The 19,225-nt window shown below is 37.8% G+C and overlaps 2 protein-coding genes across 15 annotated transcripts in view; one reads left to right on the top strand and one right to left on the bottom strand.

The window, feature by feature from the left end:
• Window positions 1–2,936: 2,936 nt before the first annotated feature.
• Window positions 2,937–4,742, bottom strand: LOC102227160 (myc target protein 1 homolog). Its single transcript, XM_005799235.3, has 2 exons — window positions 4,551–4,742; window positions 2,937–3,677 (listed from the first exon to the last, which is right to left on the bottom strand). Exons 1-2 carry the CDS (start codon window positions 4,603–4,605, stop codon window positions 3,178–3,180), a joined length of 555 nt encoding a protein of 184 aa, XP_005799292.1. The 5' UTR covers window positions 4,606–4,742; the 3' UTR covers window positions 2,937–3,177.
• Window positions 4,743–6,828: 2,086 nt separating this feature from the next.
• The window catches only part of syne1 (spectrin repeat containing nuclear envelope protein 1), a 104,348-nt gene continuing 91,951 nt past the window's right edge, over window positions 6,829–19,225 (top strand). For 11 of the 14 annotated variants that reach the window (XM_023352563.1, XM_023352562.1, XM_023352559.1 and 8 more), the window contains exons 1-3: window positions 13,397–13,857; window positions 15,505–15,566; window positions 18,738–18,833. In XM_023352563.1, the coding sequence (XP_023208331.1) occupies window positions 13,782–13,857; window positions 15,505–15,566; window positions 18,738–18,833 (234 nt within the window). In that variant the 5' untranslated portion in view covers window positions 13,397–13,781. Of the gene's footprint in view, window positions 6,903–8,232; window positions 8,521–13,396; window positions 13,858–15,504; window positions 15,567–18,737; window positions 18,834–19,225 lie in introns of those variants that run through there. The other 3 variants (XM_023352564.1, XM_023352569.1, XM_023352556.1) reach the window with 1 other exon arrangement.

Raw genomic sequence — 19,225 nt, 5'->3', positions numbered from 1 at the left:
AAAAATAAAATATCATATATTGGGGTATATTGGGGCTTTTTAATAATATTTTTATAATAACAGCACGAAAATGAAATTAACAGTATAAAACAGAACAATGAAAGTTATACTATTATAACATTTCATACATATCTTACTGCTGGTGACGGTTGCCTAGACATAGATTCACATAGACACAGAGTCACTTTATTGTCATTCAACTGTACATTTTAAATTTTAAGCGAAATTTCATTGCGAGGCTCAAATAGTAACAAAACACATAAATAGTACGTCACTTCCAGTGAACTTTCAAAATAAAGTCACTATATGGTGACTTATACCAAATATAGTCACACTACCTGGTGTTGTATTGGGTTTGTCTATAAATATAAATACATAAATGCCAAAGGCAGTTCCCAAAACTTCCCAAAAGCTTTGGGAAGCTTTTTGAGAAGCTTCTCAAAGCTTATCTAAACTTGTTTTTAGTTTAGATAAAATAAAAATCACCACCTCTATTTGCCAAAAGATGATTTAGCCAAAAAAAAAAAAAAACACTTTTGGCAAAAATGACTTAGGCCATTATTTTAGGAAAGTGATTATATATTTATTTAGATCCAGCCTGACTTGAGGCTTTTGCTAATGACCAATATAAAAGGTCCAGGGTAGATTTGATTGTATATTTCTATATATTCAAGTTTGGATTCAGGGATGTTGCACAGTGGCCTAGATTGTCAAAATCTATAACATTAAGGCTATTTTACCAAAGAAGAGGGTTGAGCAACATAACTTACAACCTGGGTAGCTCAACAAGGGATGAATGATCCGTCCATTGCTTCTCTCCAATGATCATTGGACAGGGTAAACACTGTACAGGACACCAGTCCATCTCAGTGACACACATGACAGACAATCATACGTGCACACATTCACATCTAAACAGAAAAAGTCTCGTTATGCACATATTGATACTAAACCATTTTAGTCACTATGGCTTTGTATTGAAAACAACTGATAGCGCCATTGTTAAGACTCATATTTTTATTTCATCAAAAACATTGGAGCACTGGAACTCCTCAGGGTCTAAACACAGTTTATTCATAACTGTACTGCAAAACATATGGAGACCACGCTCATGAAATACTAAATAAAGTGACTGTCTGCTGTAAGATAAGGAAATTTAATACACAACATAACGCCTTCACCATCAGAAGGCCGAAGACCAGCCTTTTTTAAAAATTCTAGTAAGACTACTAAACGAATGCTGTGTAAGAAGGACATGCATTGAATATAAATCTAACAATCAGATCATTAATAGTATTTATTCATCGTTCTTACAATATGTCAGTTACTTCTGACTCCACCCACCAACAAATTACAGATGGGTGTCATTCAGATCACTCTGCTACAAACACTGGGGCCTCTTGTTTGAATAAGAGTAAGCATAACTTCTGGGTTGTTCGGTGTAATAAACCCCCCCCCAACAATCAAACACATGTGTTTGATGAGATTTAGGTGCTACGATATTTCAGGAAGTGATGCAAACGATCGTGCCACGTATGGTAGTCACTGATTTGCAAAAGCTATGTGGAAATACTTTAAAGGAAAGGGACCGTCAGTGGAGGTAGGTTGAAGATACAGCTTTTGACAGCAATATTTCTTTACTTGCCTTTAATGGCATCTAAACGCCTAAAGCGTAAAAAGTGTAATTTATGCATTTATTCTGCCAAACACTTTAAAAACTGAATTGATTTCCATGGTTTGCAGTGGCTCACAGAGTTTACTTCCCACCAGAAGGGTTAGAACCCAGATGTTCCAATCCATCTTTGGAAGAAATATTCCTTACTTTTGCAGTTTCACTGTCCCAACAGACCTGTAACATTTATAAACCATTCTTCAACTATTTATTTCTATATAGAACTTATATAGATTGAAAAATTTGCATGCAAATATGATTATTTTTTTTAAAATCATCGTTAATATTTTGTGCATTAATTCTTCCACAAAATGTTAGTGTGTTATTTTTGGGTTGATAAAAGAAATGGACATTTTCAGGATTGGCAAGGAAAAAATAGAACAGTTATTTGAAGACAATAAAATTATAACATGTTGTGATGTGAAAAATGAGGTTAAATATAAGTCAGCTATTAAACTTTTCACATAATGTGACATTCATTCTGCTCAATTCAACTAAAAACCAAGAAATCTGTGACAAGAAAAAGAAAAACTAAACAAAAACAGTTTCAAAATGTTCATAGGTAAATAAATCATATTTATTTCAAGCACACTTAATTTAATGTAACTTCTAAATTTTTTTATGGTATATAACTATGATTACTTATAGTAAATCTGATTAAACTGATAAAGACCTTAGCTCTTATCCGTAAGGGAAAACAGTAAGGTTGTTTTCCCACATTTTTTTCTATAAAGCCACAATTATGGTGCGTTCACAGCAAGCGCGTTTTGAGCATCAGGCGTCTGGTTTGCATTCAAAGTCTATGTGGAGGCGCGTCGAGGGCCGATTTGAACCTTTTGGAGCATTTGAGGCGCATCCGATGCTCCACATAGACTTTGAACGTAAACCAGACGCGCCTGATGCTCAAAACACGTTTGGTGTGAACGTACCATAAGTTATTAATAACTAGGTAAAAAATATGGGATTATAGTGAATTTGCAAAAGCTGCATGTTTTTTCGTATTGAATTTAATACAAAGGAAAATGAACATTTCACTGTAGGGAAAGTAGGAACACGTGCTCGTTGTTCAACATGTGACAACAATCTACATTCTCCTGGTTAGCCTAAAATTTCCCAGTAGGGGCTAAAAGCTGAAATTGTATGAAAAATAGGTTCAACAAAGTACGTGGTGAACAGTTATGCATCCTAGCTTTTGCAGCTTTTGGGGATTTTTTTCTTCTACCAGTTTTTTTTTTTTTTTTGTTGAATTGTACACAATAAATGTCACATTTCACATTGAAAACTGTTTTAAAATGATTTATCATGGTCTCATTTTTTTCATAATTAAAAGCTGACATTTTAACCAAGGTGACTTTCGAGAGCCACTGTAACACTTTTTCATAAAAGAAAAATCAAACTAAATGTGCAGTTATTACAAAAAAACATTGCGACTGTAGTCTGTTTTAACAGGCTGTGGATGCTTCACAAAAAAAGCAGATTCAGTTCTCGTTGTCATACCAACAGCTTTAAGTGCAAGTCTCCTGGAAGGCATGGATGACACTGTCATATGCAGGAGGTGGAGTGTGTGAGGGAAGGAAACCTTTAAGCCCGTTGCCGCCCAGCCAGAAGGAATTCCTCTTGCTTGGTACGAGGGAGGCTGAGTCAGAAGAGTCCATGGCCACTGTGTCCTCTGACATGGTTACCCGTGTATCATCTCCCATGTCCAGGCTGGGCCTGCTCTTTTTGGGCAGCGGCCGAAAGGTGGACGTCTCTGCGCCGGGTTTACTCCCCAAGGGGCCCACCGGCTCTAGAGAGGGCTGCCTATAAACACTCAGGAAAGTGCTTCGGTAAAGGCCAAACTGGCTGCCCGTGGGGTCACGTCGCGAACTGCCAGATTTCTTCTTGGAGCGCCTTGTGATCCTGGCCGTAGCCCGGCGTCTTGATGCCCAGGTCAACAAAACGTAGATCAAAGCTCCCAGCAGCAGGCCCACGAGAATAGACAAACAGAAGGCTAGAATCATATCACCTGGATGAAGACAAAGCAGTACGCAGAGTCATTCGAAGGAGGCCAAGACAGATGAAATGGAAATGTTTGGTGGAGTGGGTGAACAAATGCATTGTGTTGCTCTGCAAATGAGGGAAATTATTCCCCCAGATGGTGATTTCAACAACACACTAAACCCTCGGCCACAACGAACAATAGGAAGACAAGTGTTACCAGAATGGTCTATGCCAAGCAATTTTTTTTCTTCTGTGGTGTATTGACTTATTGTTGCACATACTGCTGTAAATGGACACTTTTACATAAGCTCTTACATCATGCCCGGTGTGTGGGTTCACAGGCTATGTGCTGCGGTTCTACCCTGCTGAAGAACAAGCAGACGAAGCTGAAACAAATCTCTGGATATTATTATTATTCGGTTTCATGTTCTTTTTGAAATGCGGACGTACTGCAAATGACAATTGGTTGGTTTTTGTTGCATTTTTAAAACAAAGAAACTGAATGGCACAGGGAAACAGATTCAAAGATTAAAATATAATTTAAAAAAATAATAATTATTCTTCAAACAAAAATACTTTAGGTTGTAACTAACATGAATAAAAACCTTTTGAAATGCACCTGAAGACAATAAGGAAAATATTCACTGTAACTAAAGCAGATTGCGAAATTTCAATACATAAAAGAAACCTGCTGCAGTATACTAATCATTGTTTAAACTAACTAACAGATTATCGTTCTTTTCCAAAATTGCATTTAATTTTGTGAAACTACAATTGCTCCCTATACATTTTACACACATCTCTGTCTAAGCTCTTTGCATATAAGTAGCTTCTGCAACAACAACAACGAAAGTCCTTTAAGGAAATCTTTGCAACCAAAAAGTTAAGATCCACTTACCAACATTAAATGATTTTAATATTTCCAAAAATGCATTTGTTTCATTTAGTGCCATTTTCCCACCATGAGCTAGTTCTTGAGCTCCACACGGACTCACACACGTACAGAAACAGAGCTTTGTTTTTTCCCCCAAGACAGGCTTTTCAATCCCAACAGTTTTTGGTGTGGCGGAAACCTTGCTGTCATGCTTCCTTCCCCTCTCCGGCTTTAAATTTAGTAAACGCGCTGCTTATCTGCGTGGGACATAACACTGGGAAGCAGTGTTACTTCCTTTTGCATCATTTCCTTACGATCAATACCTCATAACAAAACTCCTGTTAGTATTGCTTTCATAAAAGTAGAGTTACATGTCTTCTGCTATGATCACACAACACAGGATGCACCCGGTCCATGAAAAAAAATTGTTGGCTAAGACAAAATACACAACATCCAACCAAAAACACAGCTCTCTTGCTCATGTACAACACCTTGGAAATAATTCAAATTATTCAAGTTTCCTGACAACAATCAGTACAAGGAGACCCATAAAACTCTGCCAAACCAATCCAGTGTCTTTAGAGTATCAGGCTCAGGTCTCTGTGGGGATTTCCTTCCATTGTTGCAGTGTTCCCACTTTTGCTCCAAGACTGAGAACATTGCAAAACTTCTACAGTTGAGTAGTTGCTGCTAAAACCTCTGCAGCTTCTTTTCTGTAAAGAATTTAATTTGAATCATTGCTATATTTTTTTCTCCACTAAGTCTGAAGAAAGGTCTTTGTCACAATGACTACACATTTTTCCTCGGGCTCGGGATTGAACCGTGAAATCTTGATGTTGATACAGGCATGTTACAGGAGTTGTCCAGCAGGTGGCAGTCAAGTGTTTACAATGAAACTGCAACTGTCGGTGTAGGACCTGAAATGACCTTTATGGGCTCCTTAAAATTAATGAAAGATATTGAATTTCTATTGACTTATGTTGTAGAAACAGACAGATGAGTTTGTGTGTGTAATTTAATTAAAATGAGGGAAATCAAACAATTTGCCACACAATTTCCAAATGGGCTCATCTTTTTTTCCCAGCAGTCTTCATTAATATTTTCAGGACAAATCACTTTAGCTATATTTAAACAGCCTCTGTGGTGAGTTTTTTTTTTTATTGTCCTGATGTCTCTTTTTTCAATTCCATAAATGTAGTCAAAGATGGAATGTAAGTTACCAAGAAATAAACTTTGGAGTTAATATTCAACTTATGATTGACAGTCTGGAGAAGTGGATGTGATGTTGGCAGTTTACTAAACTCATTCAAATCTCACTTGGTATAGCCTCACTATTTTTGTGGTAGTTGGCCATTTTTGTTGCTGTATGTTGTGTATCTTTTTCTAACATATTTTTCCTTTCTCTCAACTTTCCCTCTATATATTTGCATGAACACTCTGTAAATAGCCAGCTTCTATAGTAATGATCTTTCCCGGCGAAGTCTGGGCAGTCAGTTTTCCTTCAACTTTGTTGGCCATAACTTGAGCTAACAAAAATAACACTGGACTTATGTTTTCCATCAGACATAAGCAATACTAGTTAAAATTAACTGAATTAAACATTTAAAAATATCTCACATTGTGTGCAAAGAATCTATATGAGTTCCAGTTTCTGAATTGAATTTCTTAATACAAATACAGTACAGACCAAAAGTTTGGACACACCTTTTAATTCAATGAGTTTCCTTTATTTTCATGACTATTTACATTGTAGATTCACACTGAAGGCATCAAAACTATAAATAACACATGTGGAAATATGCACTAAACAAAAACGTGCAAAACAAATGAAAATAGCCCTTATATTCTAGTTTCTTCAAAGTAGCAACCTTTTGCTGTGATTACTGCTTTGCACACACTCTGCATTTTCTTGATGAGCTTCAAGAGGTCGTCACCTGAAATGGTTTTCACTTCATAGGTCAACCTGCCCTGTCAGGTTAATAAGTGGGATTTCTTGCCTTATAAATAGTCATGAAAATAAAGAAAACCTATTGAATTAGAAAGGTGTGTCCAAACATTTGGTCTGTACTGTATATATATATATATATATATATATATTTTTTTTTTGCCGATATAATAATTTGCCCTGAGATGCACTCGTAAAGCTTGTGTGTAAAGCCGCTGTACTATAATACTGTACCTCACATATCCGACTCCTCCCTCCCTCTGCCAGCATCATGCCGCTCAGTTTCTTGTGGTTTCCAGCTTGTAGGCCGCTGCCGAGCTGATGCACGCCACCAAGTTTCATTTCCATGGTTACCATGGGCAACCGGGCAACACAGACACGCACGGGTACTTCCTCAGGGGAGTTCACCACGCTGTGCGCTGCGACAGGCGGTAAGACGACGTGCAACTCCGTGTCCGTCTCGTACATTACTGTGCTTGTTATTCTTAATACGTTGGTATTAGTGTTTTGTCGGGCGTCTGAGTTTATTTGCGAGCGCTTTCATGGTAATTGTCACTGTTTATCTGGTGTTTTTTAGCAACTTCCTCCGTTACTTAACGGGCGTCAGTGAACGCCGCGCCTCCATCGTACAAATACCTCAGCAGGTGTCTAACTTTGCTAGCTAAACGTTGCTGTGGTACAGCATACCTTAACACTGATGTCACATAGCGGGTTAAGTTAAAGCTAGTGCCAGGATAGTTCACAGACCTTTTAATGGGGATAATACAACATTTTTCACGGTTTTTGGTTTTCCTTAAACTATCTCAATATGTCAGCCATAATTAAAATGCAACTTGTACCCCCTCTTCGTAACAGTAAACTGTACTGTATAATTAGCTACTTCCCTATTAATGTATAGCGAATAATTCACTTTTGTGCATTTTGCAGCTGTATGCCTAAATTTAGCCATATGTGTGACTTCCTGTTAGTTTCTTCTCGCAATGCAGTGTATGTCCACATGTCCATTTGAGCAAATTAGCTGATCACAAGTCTGTTATATTAGGACTCCATTTTTGAGTAATACGGTAAAACTTCACATACTATCGCTTTTCTCTGTCCACAGCATAAATCAGCCAATTACACAATTGTGTATATTTCTACAAAAAGCACAGGTGTAGATAATAACATTAATTGTGACCTTGTTTGGAGTCTAGACAGAGCTACTACTAGTTATCTTTTTAAAATATATTGTAGATTTTGTTTTATTGTTGTGTCCCACTTTTTATAAATATGTAGATTGCAAGAGTTAGTATATAATATTAATATTATTATAACTTTAAAATCAGCAGGTCATAATTTAATTAGATAATTTAAAATTAATTATCTAATTAATTTAATTAGATAATAGGACATCAAACCAATAATAGGTGCTCAAAAGTTGTTTTAAACGGACAAACAAGAGTTGTTGTGAGGTACATTTTAACTTATTGAACATGACTAATTCATCAGCAGGCAAAATAATTGTTGCTTTTCTGTTGTGAAACAAAACATGTGATGTAATAAAACCATTTCAGTTTACTCAGACTTATACTTTGAGGATTTCTGGACCACGCCTACTCTTAGACTAATAACTTAAAGGTCATGCAAACAAATACTTTGATTAGTTTAGGAAAAAAACGTCTCGTCTTTAAGCAAAACTGCAGTTCTAAACAGTGTTTAAAATATACTCTTTACAGGTGCAGAAACTCTTTAAACAGCCTTTTTTTTAAAAATCTTTTACAGTACTTGCATGGAAGAAGTGCCTCTATTGGACAATAAGCCTGCTTGTACCTGCATGAAACCTGAGATTCAATTGGACCTGCTCCTGCAGTGAAAGTAGACAGAGAGGCAGACAGAGAGAGAGAAGGAGGGGCGGAGGGGATGTCCCACTCGGGACAGCTGTGAAGTATCTCTTGCTCTCGGCATCAGTGACCCACCTTGTGAGACAACTGCAACGAGTCGACATGGCGTCTCCAAGGCACTATGGTCGGTCGTCTGTGGACATAGCCAATGTGATGCAGAAGCTGCAGGGTAAGTGACACTCTTTGGCTTTGCCGGCATGCGAACCAAACCTCCTTTCCTCCTGCACTACTGCACAGTAATATTGTGCTGATTCAAGGCTTGGCTCTGTGCCCGAATGAAGTTCGCCAACATTTGCAAGGCAGGAGGCTTTCACACATGCACACATACACACCACCTGATGGACAAACTCAGACTCCTTTGTGCTAGATTGACTTTTAACTCATTATTACTGAAATTTTTTTTTTAAAAGTACTGTCCTTGAACACATCGGGTCATAGAGCATATTATAGAGTTGCATATTTGTATAATTTGATTCAATCTGAACATCTCTTTTTATTTTTTCCACCAGCTAATCTTATTTGAAACAGTAAGAACATTCCTGTAACATCCTGTGACTAAACTGCATAAGGTCAAGCTGCATTGTTTATTGTTTCAGGTTTGAAAAGTAAGATCTAATTTAACGAAACAGTTTTAATCCATTGTGGTGAAACTCTCGATCTCATCGAAGCATGATTTGCTGAGATCAACCTAATTTGAGGTATTTTTGTATCATTTAGTGATTAGCGCTTTAAGAATTTCCTGTTTAAGTTGATTAGTGATGATGTGCTCTGTGGTTTGACATTCACAGAATTCACTGATAAAGCACTGAGCTAAACTTGATACCATTTGTGCCCTTGGCAAGCAAAAATGATGGGCAGCCTGAAAATATGAGCTCTTATGCTTAAGTGTATGGGTACTTTTGAGTATGTAGGATACCTGGAAATATCTGTGTGTGAGGCGTGGTGGCGTGTTACCAAAACTGCTGCTTGAAACATTTTCCTGTGGTTGTGCCAGTTTTACCCGGTTTCTGATGTAGAGAGAGGTAGTACTTCCTGTGTGTTTATCACTAAGGTGATTAATAAATATCCTTTTTTTTTATATCTGAATGACCTTTTTTAGATAAAGAGTGGAAATGACACGGTGTAAGTTTGCACAACAGTGCTTCAAGTCAGTTGGAAGGAGTTTTTGTGGCAGCAGCTTTAGGTGGACTGTTGATGGCAAGCAGCAGGGCTTTTCTCTGGTTATCAAACACAGTTTCCTGTCATTAAAAGCATCCTACAGAGGTTTACTGTGGACCGGCTTTGGCTTCAGCAACAGCGCATGAATTATAGACTTGAGCAAAGTCTATAATGTTGTGAATCACTTTAATTAGTAACACACATTTTGTGTTTATGTAGATTTGCGCAGAGGCTTCATAAAGTTGTGAATATGCCTCCTCCTTTAAAGCAATGACTCATGTTTTTGCTGGTTTCACGCTCACCCTGTTTGCTATTAGGAGCATATGGTGATGGACTGGCAGGTAGTTGCTCTGCTTTGGTACACCAGAAGCATGGCTGCTGCCAGGCTTGTCTTTTGCAGTAGGTTCTTGTGGGTTTCACAAATGTGTCAGACAGGAAATGTGGAAACAGTCAGCAAATGATTTGACATATTTAATTACCCCCAGCTCCTCCAGGAATCAGATTTTAGAGCTGGTTATAGCGGTTTTAGTGCACTTTCTTTGATTTAAAAGAATTATGTGACACATAATATATACCTTACAAAAGTATGCTAAAGAGAAAACAGTGCATAAATGTAGGGTGGAAATAAAATCATCTGTGTTTTTCAGGTTTTTTTTTGTTTTGCCATTAATTTGTATTCCTCCCCCTTAACTCTGACTCCCTGAAATAAACCTAGAACAGTCAGTTGTATTCAGACGTAACCTAAATAGTAAACAGAGTCTACCAGTGTGTAATATAATTGCAAGATAAATACAGCTGTTCTCTAAACTTCTCAGGTGCTAAGTGAAGCATACCACACATATACAGATGTTCACATACTCACACACAAACAAGAAACATAAACGGATCCAGAGGATTCATTTTATAGGAATCCACCTACTAACCATATAAGCGTTTTATGTCCTTAGTAACTTCTCAATTCAAATATTAATGTACAAACTGCATCATGAAGATCAAAAAACACATGTACGTCAAGGATAACGTTGTGGAGCGGTTTGAAGCTGGGTTAGATTATTAAACGATATGAAAATCCAGCTGAATCCTGTGAAATAAATCATCCAAAGATGTAGAATGACTCTACAAGCCATGTGGAATAATGTGTTTTGTTCAGATGAGACCAAAATCGATTTGAAATACAAATTAATTTACAAATTAAATGATCCACACTATATATAATCTCTTCTTTAGTTGCTGTATCTTTCAATATCTAGTTATAAATCCTGTGTGTCGGGTTTTTCAGAAAGGACCGGCTGTTCAGCTGTTGAATCATTTCTTATCCTGCTCGGTTGTTCATGGCCTGTCAGAGCTGAACTAAAGCTGTTCTTCACTAAGTGGAATAACATAATGAGTGGGCTTTTATAAGACTCCCAGGTGACCATCTCAGGTCAATGAAACCATGCACCTACTGCAAAGTATTGCTAAAGGTATCATCTTCCTAAGATCACCTTAAGTACTTGATTACCTTTGTGAGTTCCTGATGGTCTGGTGGTTGGAGGTGATGTTTGTTGCTCAGCTTGTTCACTTCAAATTGATCCTTATCATCTATTTATTCATTAAATTATGACTGCATGAATTATTGACGGTATGCATTTTACCAGTCATAGAAACAGAAAATACTAACTAAGGAATAATGTCATGACGTTACTTATTAGATGATGCTACTAATGTAAGAGGGGTGAGTCCTAAAATAAGTTTAAACTTCTACCCTTGAACTCTTTTGAACATGTAAATATTCATTACTGTTCTTCTTTTGCTTGCTCTTGATATAAATTCAATTTCTTCACATATAACTTTTATTTATTCTTTTCTTACACTACACTCAATGAAGTCAAACTCAAATTAGTTGCCAAAAATATAATTACTTAGGAGCTGCTCCACATAAAGGTATCAGAACATTTCAACCTCAGTAAGTTCTTAATTTTCCCTCAGAATGAACTATTTAACTAAACTAAAGTCCAGGACTTCGGGTCAATATGGGCCCATTTTGCAGCTGAAATCTAGATAAATGTTTTTTTCTGTTATTGCTTTCAAATTAGCTTTTCATTTAGCTATAATTCCTCTATTTTGTGTTTTCCGGGGTAACACTTTAGCAAGATTTGAGATTAATTGCTCTGTCACATTTGCGATCTTGCTTACATGTTTACATTTTGAAATAGTACTCCTAATTTGAAGTTTATCTAATTTAAAAGAAAATCCTGGTGGTGTAACTGTAGTTTGAAACACGAGTTGTGGTAGTTGCTCTGGCCAGAACACCTTCTTCTGCATGTTTGTTGTCCCCTAAGTGACAAACCGCATTTTTTATATTTATTATTTCAACAATGGCTTTATTGTTGACTTTCTTCCAAAAGGTCAGATTTATGGAGTGCACAACTTGAGTTTCTCTCACAGGAAAATCTCACAAGTCACAGCAAAGAACTGCTGTGTGGCAGGTGAAACAAGGTGCAGGAGATAATTACGTTTTTTGTGCAGCCTGCTCCCCCTATTGATGACAACTATTATGGTCCTGCAGGGTCTGTTTGTTTGGAAAATAAAAAAATAATATATGTGTGCTTCCCTCAGTCTCCCCAAATAACAGGATCCAACATATCTCACTTGAGTTACTCTATAATAGTTGATCATTTTTTATTCTCTCTGGATATCTAGGTTTTAATAGAGAAGAAATTCAATAAAAAAAATCTTAACATTAAGTGGCACAAAGGATGAACTTTTGTAAATGATTTAGTTAAAGTTATTTTGAGCATCTGAACTCTACCTGAATCAATCAAATCAATACAATTTTATTTGTATAGCACCTTTCAGCAACAAGGCATTTCAAAGTGCTTTACATCATAAAAACACAAAAAGGCAAAGTTATAGAACACACAGTCAGCCGTGATTACACATCAGATTATTGATTAATGTTTCATGATTATATTTCAAAAGCAACTCTAAACAGCTGGGTTTTTAGTCTAGATTTAAAGGAAGTCAGTGTTTTGGCTGTTTTGAAGTTTGCTCCAGATTTGTGGTTTCACAGGAGCAGAAATAAAAAACTGTCCAGTAAGATTTTCTCGTAGCTACAAACAGCTTCCTGCATATGAAAGAGGAAGTAGCTTTTCTGGGACTGGACTTGTATAAACCAGCATTAATAGAACCTCAGGGTTATTTTTAACATGCAAGAAAAGCCTTTGAGTGTGCAGTGGGACCTGAAATAATAGGCATTTTCTGCACAAAATACTGTAATTATTTAGTTCATTCATTATTGTGCATGTGTTCTATTCAGAGCAGTAGAGCGGTACTGTTCAGAGCTGAGAAGGTTCTGCTTGCTGTTGCAAAAACAATGGAAGTGCTTTTGAGTTTTCACATGACGCTTTGCAAAGGGAATCCCTGTGTGGGTGTGTCCTGTTTTTTCGTCACAATGGCGTGGGCTCGGAGCGGGGGAGAGCAGGTGGTACATGTCATTCAGCAGCCTCAGAATTAATTATTAAAATGACTTGCACCAGGACCTGCCTCATGCAGCAGCCTTTGTTCTGTCTCCCAAATCTATAGGACTCTTGAGACTTCATTTAACTTGAACTAATTGAGAGCAAGTCAGGTCATTGTTGATTTTAAAACGATGCTGCTACGTCAGTAAATGTTTGAGTCATAGAGGATTAGATATGTCTTTTAGGCAAATATGGCTAACACACACACAGAAGCACCCCCCCCCCACACAAACTAAGCTTAAAATCGGGATAATGCAGCCGTGACTGTGACATCACACCCTCCTCACGCACTGATTGGTTGAGCCAGCCTCCTAGCTGAGCCCTCTCCAGCCTCAGATGGTATGATGATACAGCGAGGCAGTGCAGCTAGGGCTGTGCACATCCACACAGCCATGGCTCCTCTGGATGGGAACAACACAGGAAGAAGGAAGGATGGGATTGTAGATCACCCAACCTATTAGAGTTTCTGCTTTGCCATCTGTGTGTGTGGGCGTGGGCGTGTGTGTGTGCATGTCTGACAGTGTGTGAGAGGGTGAGGGAGGAGGGGACATTTTTATCACAGCCTCCAGCAGCTCTCTCGCTTTCACCGGGGAAACCAGGCAGCCAGATCTGTTTTGCTTCCTTCTGGATAAAAAGGGGGTGAAAGGACAGCTGTGGTTTTTTTTCTGTCACGTTTTGTCCACTGTGGATCTGATGTTTCTTGCTGACACACGTATATGCACCGTGGAACTCATGAGACGCAAAGGACGAGAGCCGGAGAGTGGGGTGTAGAATGGCTCACTATAAGGATGTTTCTGTCAGAAAGACTTCTTTAAATCTGGTGACAGGATTTTTTCAGTATTTGCGTGGTAAGTAGCACGGCAACAAGCCGGACGTTTGATCTTTTAAGCAAATAAGGACATTAAATATGCTAATGGTTTGTAGGTGTATGAACTTTATGCTCAAACACAATATTATGTGTGTGCTGCCTCTTTTTTTTTATTTTTTATTTTTGTGTGTGAGTGTGTGTAAGTATGTGCGTGTCAGTATGTGTGTGATATGCTTCACTGGGCATCCCCGGTGCATCAGTGATGAAGCATTAGCCTGTAGGTCAATGATGTCTTTGCTCCCTGTATAGTGTTCGCATCGCTTCCTTAAACACGTGATCGCTGTCTATATGTTTCTGAGGTGGATGTTTAAAAATGGCCACTCCAAGCAGTGCAGCACTAGCCAGCCGGCATGCACGACACAGTCCTCAACGTGGCAACAGCACCACAAAAGCACAGAAATGTGCTTCTTTGTTATAAATGATGCATAATGCATGAGGCGTTGTGATTGAATGTATTAAAAGACCACAGACAGGCTGGAGGTGACCTCAACAATCACATGTTGGTTCTGAGCATCAAGGGTGAAGGGTTTGAAAGAAATTTTCTCTTGGCTCCTTTTTAGAGCACTTGTCAGTAGCATCTGTTGTACCGTCACTGACAAGTTTTTGTAAATCATAATTTTAAACTTTGCTAGTTATACTTGTACCATGTATGGTGCGGTACTACTCTAATGCAGCTGGAGAGCTAAGAGAAGTCATACTTGGAACAGGGAAATTTAAATGAAATAATATTAACTATCTTTAAAAGATTACACATGACAGTTGTTGTACAGGTGTTGCATTCACCTTTTGTATCATATGTTTTGGGTGTCCATACAGTGGCTGAAAGAAGTATTCACACTCCTGAAAGGTTTCCAAATTTTTTTGTCCTAAAACACTAACATCACTATATTTCATTGGGAGTTTGTGATAAACCAACAGAAGTGGTGCATAACTGGTGAAGTGAAAATAAAATGTAACATGGTTTCAACATTATTGAATCAACTAAAATCTTTCAAGTGCGCCTTACATTTATTCAGCCCTCCTAGCGGAGAACGGAGACTGCACACCCCTCTGAACACATCATGTTAAAACATGGTGGTAGCAGAATCATGCTTCATTTCCCCAGCATGGACAAGTTAAGTTAGACAAAGTCAGTAGAAAGATGTATTGAACTAGATACCAGATAGTCCTGAAAGAAACCTTGTTAAAGGCTGCGGAAAACGTGCGACTAGAGTGGTGATTTATCATCTTGACAATACAACCAGAACTACAAGGTAGTGAAGATCAGCAGCATCAAACTCCTGTCTCCTCTGGCCAGTGTCTTTTAGATGAGTCTCTGCTTCAAAACACATAAATGTAATCATTAGCTTGTTATCAGGACCTCTTGATGGCATAGTGAAAAATATAAGGTTAATATCATATCATGTCTTATTTGTCATTATATGGAAAATATTGACCAAGATAAGAATTATGATTTATCTGGATAGTAAATTATGTTTACTTTTTATTTTTTTGCAAAAACTGACAGTACAGTTTGATTTATTAGTCTCTTTAGTTGAACCTTTTTGCTTCATTGACACATCCAAAAGTCATTCCTAGTCAGTCGTGTTGGAATAAGTATTTGAACTTGATGTTTGTTACTTTCCAGATGAGCAAGAAGCGGTGCAGAAGAGAACCTTCACAAAATGGATCAATTCCCATTTAGCAAAGGTGAGTGTGAACTGCTTCCCATTGCACTGACTATTGCAGCTGTTACTTATCTGAAGTTGAAAACGATGTACATTTCAGAAATTCAACAAAAGTCAACTTACACGGTAATATTACTTGGTACCTGTGCTCCTTCACCCCATCCTGATTAGAAAGCAGGGCAATGTTTGATGTGACGTATTGTCATACTTATAAACAATCTCTTTCATAAGTGGTATTTTTGGTTTATGACCTATAACACTTGTTAAAATAATTGGAGACAATAGATTTGTCTGAAGCAAAAATGACTTTAACACTAAGTACAATCCCTCTGGTTATTCACTTAAGTGCAAATAGCAGCATCGTTTGCCCCTAATTCCTTAACACTTTAAATCAAATCAGGTTTAATGGAAGCCAATGTGTTGGTAAGCAAAGTTTGGTGAGGAGGGAACATTTACCCAAGACAATGTTCCTTTTCTGTGACAAGAACTACTGAAGGACTTTGGCATGACGACACAAAGACCATTTGTTCAGATTTCAAGATTCTCACAAGGGGGATTTAAAGTGACAAGAGCCTGCATAGATTTAGTGGAGTGTGTTTGCGTGGACATGTGGGGTATTTAGTGGAATAACTCAGAGTGGTGTGTGTTGTATCTATCTGTATTGGAGTTCTCCTGCTGTGTGTGTGTGGGTAGGTGTTTGCTGTACTGTTTTGGTATTCATGCTTATTGTGTGTGCCTGCGTGTGTGTGGGCGTGTGTGTGTGTGTGTTTGTGGCGAGCATTGGCAGGGACAATAACGTGGTGTGCAGATGGAGAACAAGAGGGTGAGGACAGTTCCCTGTAGGCAGTCGTCTGCTTCTGAGTTTCATGCTTCTAAATTAACAGGCACTCAGTTCACAACAATAACACATGCTCACATGTTGTATTAGAACACATTTTGTCTCAAAAGGAATACAATCTGAATTCGATTACATGCAGCTTTGTGCTACAGAAGTTTAAACTACAAATACTGGGAAATCTCCTGGTGAATTTAGTCCTTTAAAATCATTATCTGGTAAATTGGAGATCTGGCAGAGAGATTTGGTTTAGTTAGACTGTTTGTTGGGTCTGATCAGCCCACAATAGTTTAAGCTTGGTTTCACAACTTTAGAAGAATCTGAGTTATGTGGTGGGCCAGCACTGGGACACTCTGCTAGTTCATTATTCATTATTCATGCCCAGCTCACCAAATGCGCATACTAATAAGGATAATGTAATAAAAGCCTATTAATGAGCAGTGTTAGAGTTAATAATAAATTCATGTTAATAGTTTCAGATAAAACTAAAGTTTCTGTATACAGGTGTCAAAATGCTTTTTTTTGTAGCAAAACGTACATTATCTGATTTGTCACTTCCTGCGGCTGTCACATTTTCCTTTCAGCCTTTGTGTTCACTTCCTCTGATTTTCTACAACCAAGCATCTTTCCTGGAGAGTTTTTCCAAAGTTGGGAGTTTCATGTGACTGAGAAAATTAAGTTTCCAGGGTGGGGATTATTTTCAGCTGACTGCTTTTGTGCAGATACGGTGCATCGCTAAAGTATTCATAGATTCTGAACTTATTCATTCTTTCCAACATTACAACTGCTAGCTTCTTTTTTTGTGTGATGAACCAACAAAAATTGATTCGAAATCAAAGGAAACCACATGATTCTGAAAATTGTGATGGACAGTTGTATTTAGTCCTCAGCAGAAAACATGCCACACAGAAAATGTCTTCCTCATGTGAAACATGGTAGTGGCAGCATGATGCTTATAATTAGTTAGTTTTACATGAAGTTTAATATTGAAAAAAAATGTTTTGGAAAAGTGTTTCTTCTGCCTAAATGGGTTGTTCTGTATTTATATGTAATAAACATTTCTATTTTAGATCTTAAAACACCAGAATTTGCACACAACTTTATATTTTTTCTGTTTGATGACATTTTAAAATATAAAATCAGTGTTAGGATCAATTTCTCAGTATGTTAGCAGTCTTTCTACCACATACTTTTTTATTCTTGAGTAACTTTTTAGAAAGTTACTATTTGCTTTTACTTGAGTGAAAATATGTTAAAGCAGTGGTTCTCTTACTTGACCTCAGTCTTTGGCTACTCTACCCATCTCTGCCTATGTTGCATCTTTTGCACAGTAGAAAGAGCAAAGAGTCAGGGAGCAGACATTAGACCAGCGGCCAGCAGCAGGGACTGTGATGCAGGGTCTTTTCAGGTACGGAGAGTTTAGATCTAGCTAAGAAGAATAGATCTGTTGCAGGACAGGCTTTTTACAGATATTTCATAATTCTCACTCACACCCTGAAATACGTTTTGCCTATATAGCTGGCACAGTCAGGATGCTGTTTCCTTTGCAGACAGTATGCTTCTCACACATCATTGGCTGATTATCATTTAAAGTGGTATCCCAGTAAATACAAATTGTTGCCGTTTTCCATATTTTTGTTCTTTTTTAAATCCTAAAGGAAATGAATAGTTTTGCAAAGTGACTGTATTTAGTGGGAACACATAATAACAATCAGCTACGTGGTTTGACCTCTGCAGCGCTGTTTCTGTAAATACTTGAGCAGGGCGCTGTGTGTGTAGATCTTACTTCAAAACGTAATTGTCTCGAGAAAAAGACAATTTGTTGTGAAGGACTTCAGACTGCTTTGCCCCAAATAGGCAGCCAATTGCAATTCCACCATGCAGTATGCTGAGTTGGGAAATGACCTGGATAATGTGCCAAAAAAAGTATTCCCACCAGCACTTTTGCTTCTTAATTAAACTTTGGCTTTGGAGATTAAACATGTATTTTGTCTGAGACAATAGATTATAGTGTCATTTAATCTCTTTGAGGCTGTGTGACGCTGTAAATGTGTAAATAAGATATCAGGAGACTGTGTCCTGTTGGGGTTAAATGAGCGCCCTAGCCTGAGGACTGGGCATCGCGCCACTGCTGTGGAAAAAGCACCATCTTTTCAGCTGCAGGGAGGCTCAGTGGTTGCTGCTAACAAGTCTGTTTCTCACCAACAGCATTTGTTTCCTCCTTATCCCTGGTAATGGACTAGAATACTAATGTTGTTTTATTTTATCACAGTGTGGACTCTAAAGCATACAAGCATTTCTTTTCAGCTCTTAACAGTTATAAACTGTCATGTTTTGCTTTCTTTTTTTCTATACCAGCATAAACCGCCACTAGAGGTAAGCGATCTTTTTGAGGACATTAAGGATGGGGTGAAGCTCTTGGCGCTGCTGGAGGTCCTGTCTGGCCAACGACTGGTAAACAAGAGTTTATTTGTCTTGTGTGGAATTTAATCAAAAGTTGACCATTTCTTGAAAATATTTACTTTTTTATTTTATTGGGATTGACCGCCAATCCTAGTTATAATGAAAGTTTTGTGTGCAAATCAAGGTCATTGCATGGTCTTTCTGGTCATCGACAGATTTTTCTAAGCATCTGAAACTTTTAATTAGGATGGCTCTTACTAGACCTAAATGTATGCAACAATTCAGTTTAAGGATTGTCTTGAAGAACAAAGTTATCTATTTTGGAATCACTTTGAAGAATTTTTTTCTGATCTTCTCTGCTGTGAGAAGCACTTACCACATGTTTTTGATCTTACTGTTCATCTGTCTGACTGAAGAAACACACATCCTTAAACACTCAAGGC

This window comes from Xiphophorus maculatus, chromosome 19 (assembly GCF_002775205.1).
Source record: "Xiphophorus maculatus strain JP 163 A chromosome 19, X_maculatus-5.0-male, whole genome shotgun sequence".
Lineage (NCBI taxonomy): Eukaryota > Metazoa > Chordata > Actinopteri > Cyprinodontiformes > Poeciliidae > Xiphophorus > Xiphophorus maculatus.
The sequence above is the reverse complement of the archived record's forward strand: the minus strand, read 5'-3'. Positions and strand labels throughout refer to the sequence as shown.

What these genes read in the sequence shown, in the direction of transcription:
- LOC102227160 (XM_005799235.3), bottom strand. Translation starts at nt 4,605, where the DNA reads ATGGCACTAAATGAAACAAATGCATTTTTGGAAATATTAAAATCATTT. An exon ending in ATTAAAATCATTTAATGTTG is followed by an intron (nt 3,678 to 4,550) that starts GTAAGTGGATCT and finishes GTCTTCATCCAG; the next exon opens with GTGATATGATTCTAGCCTTC.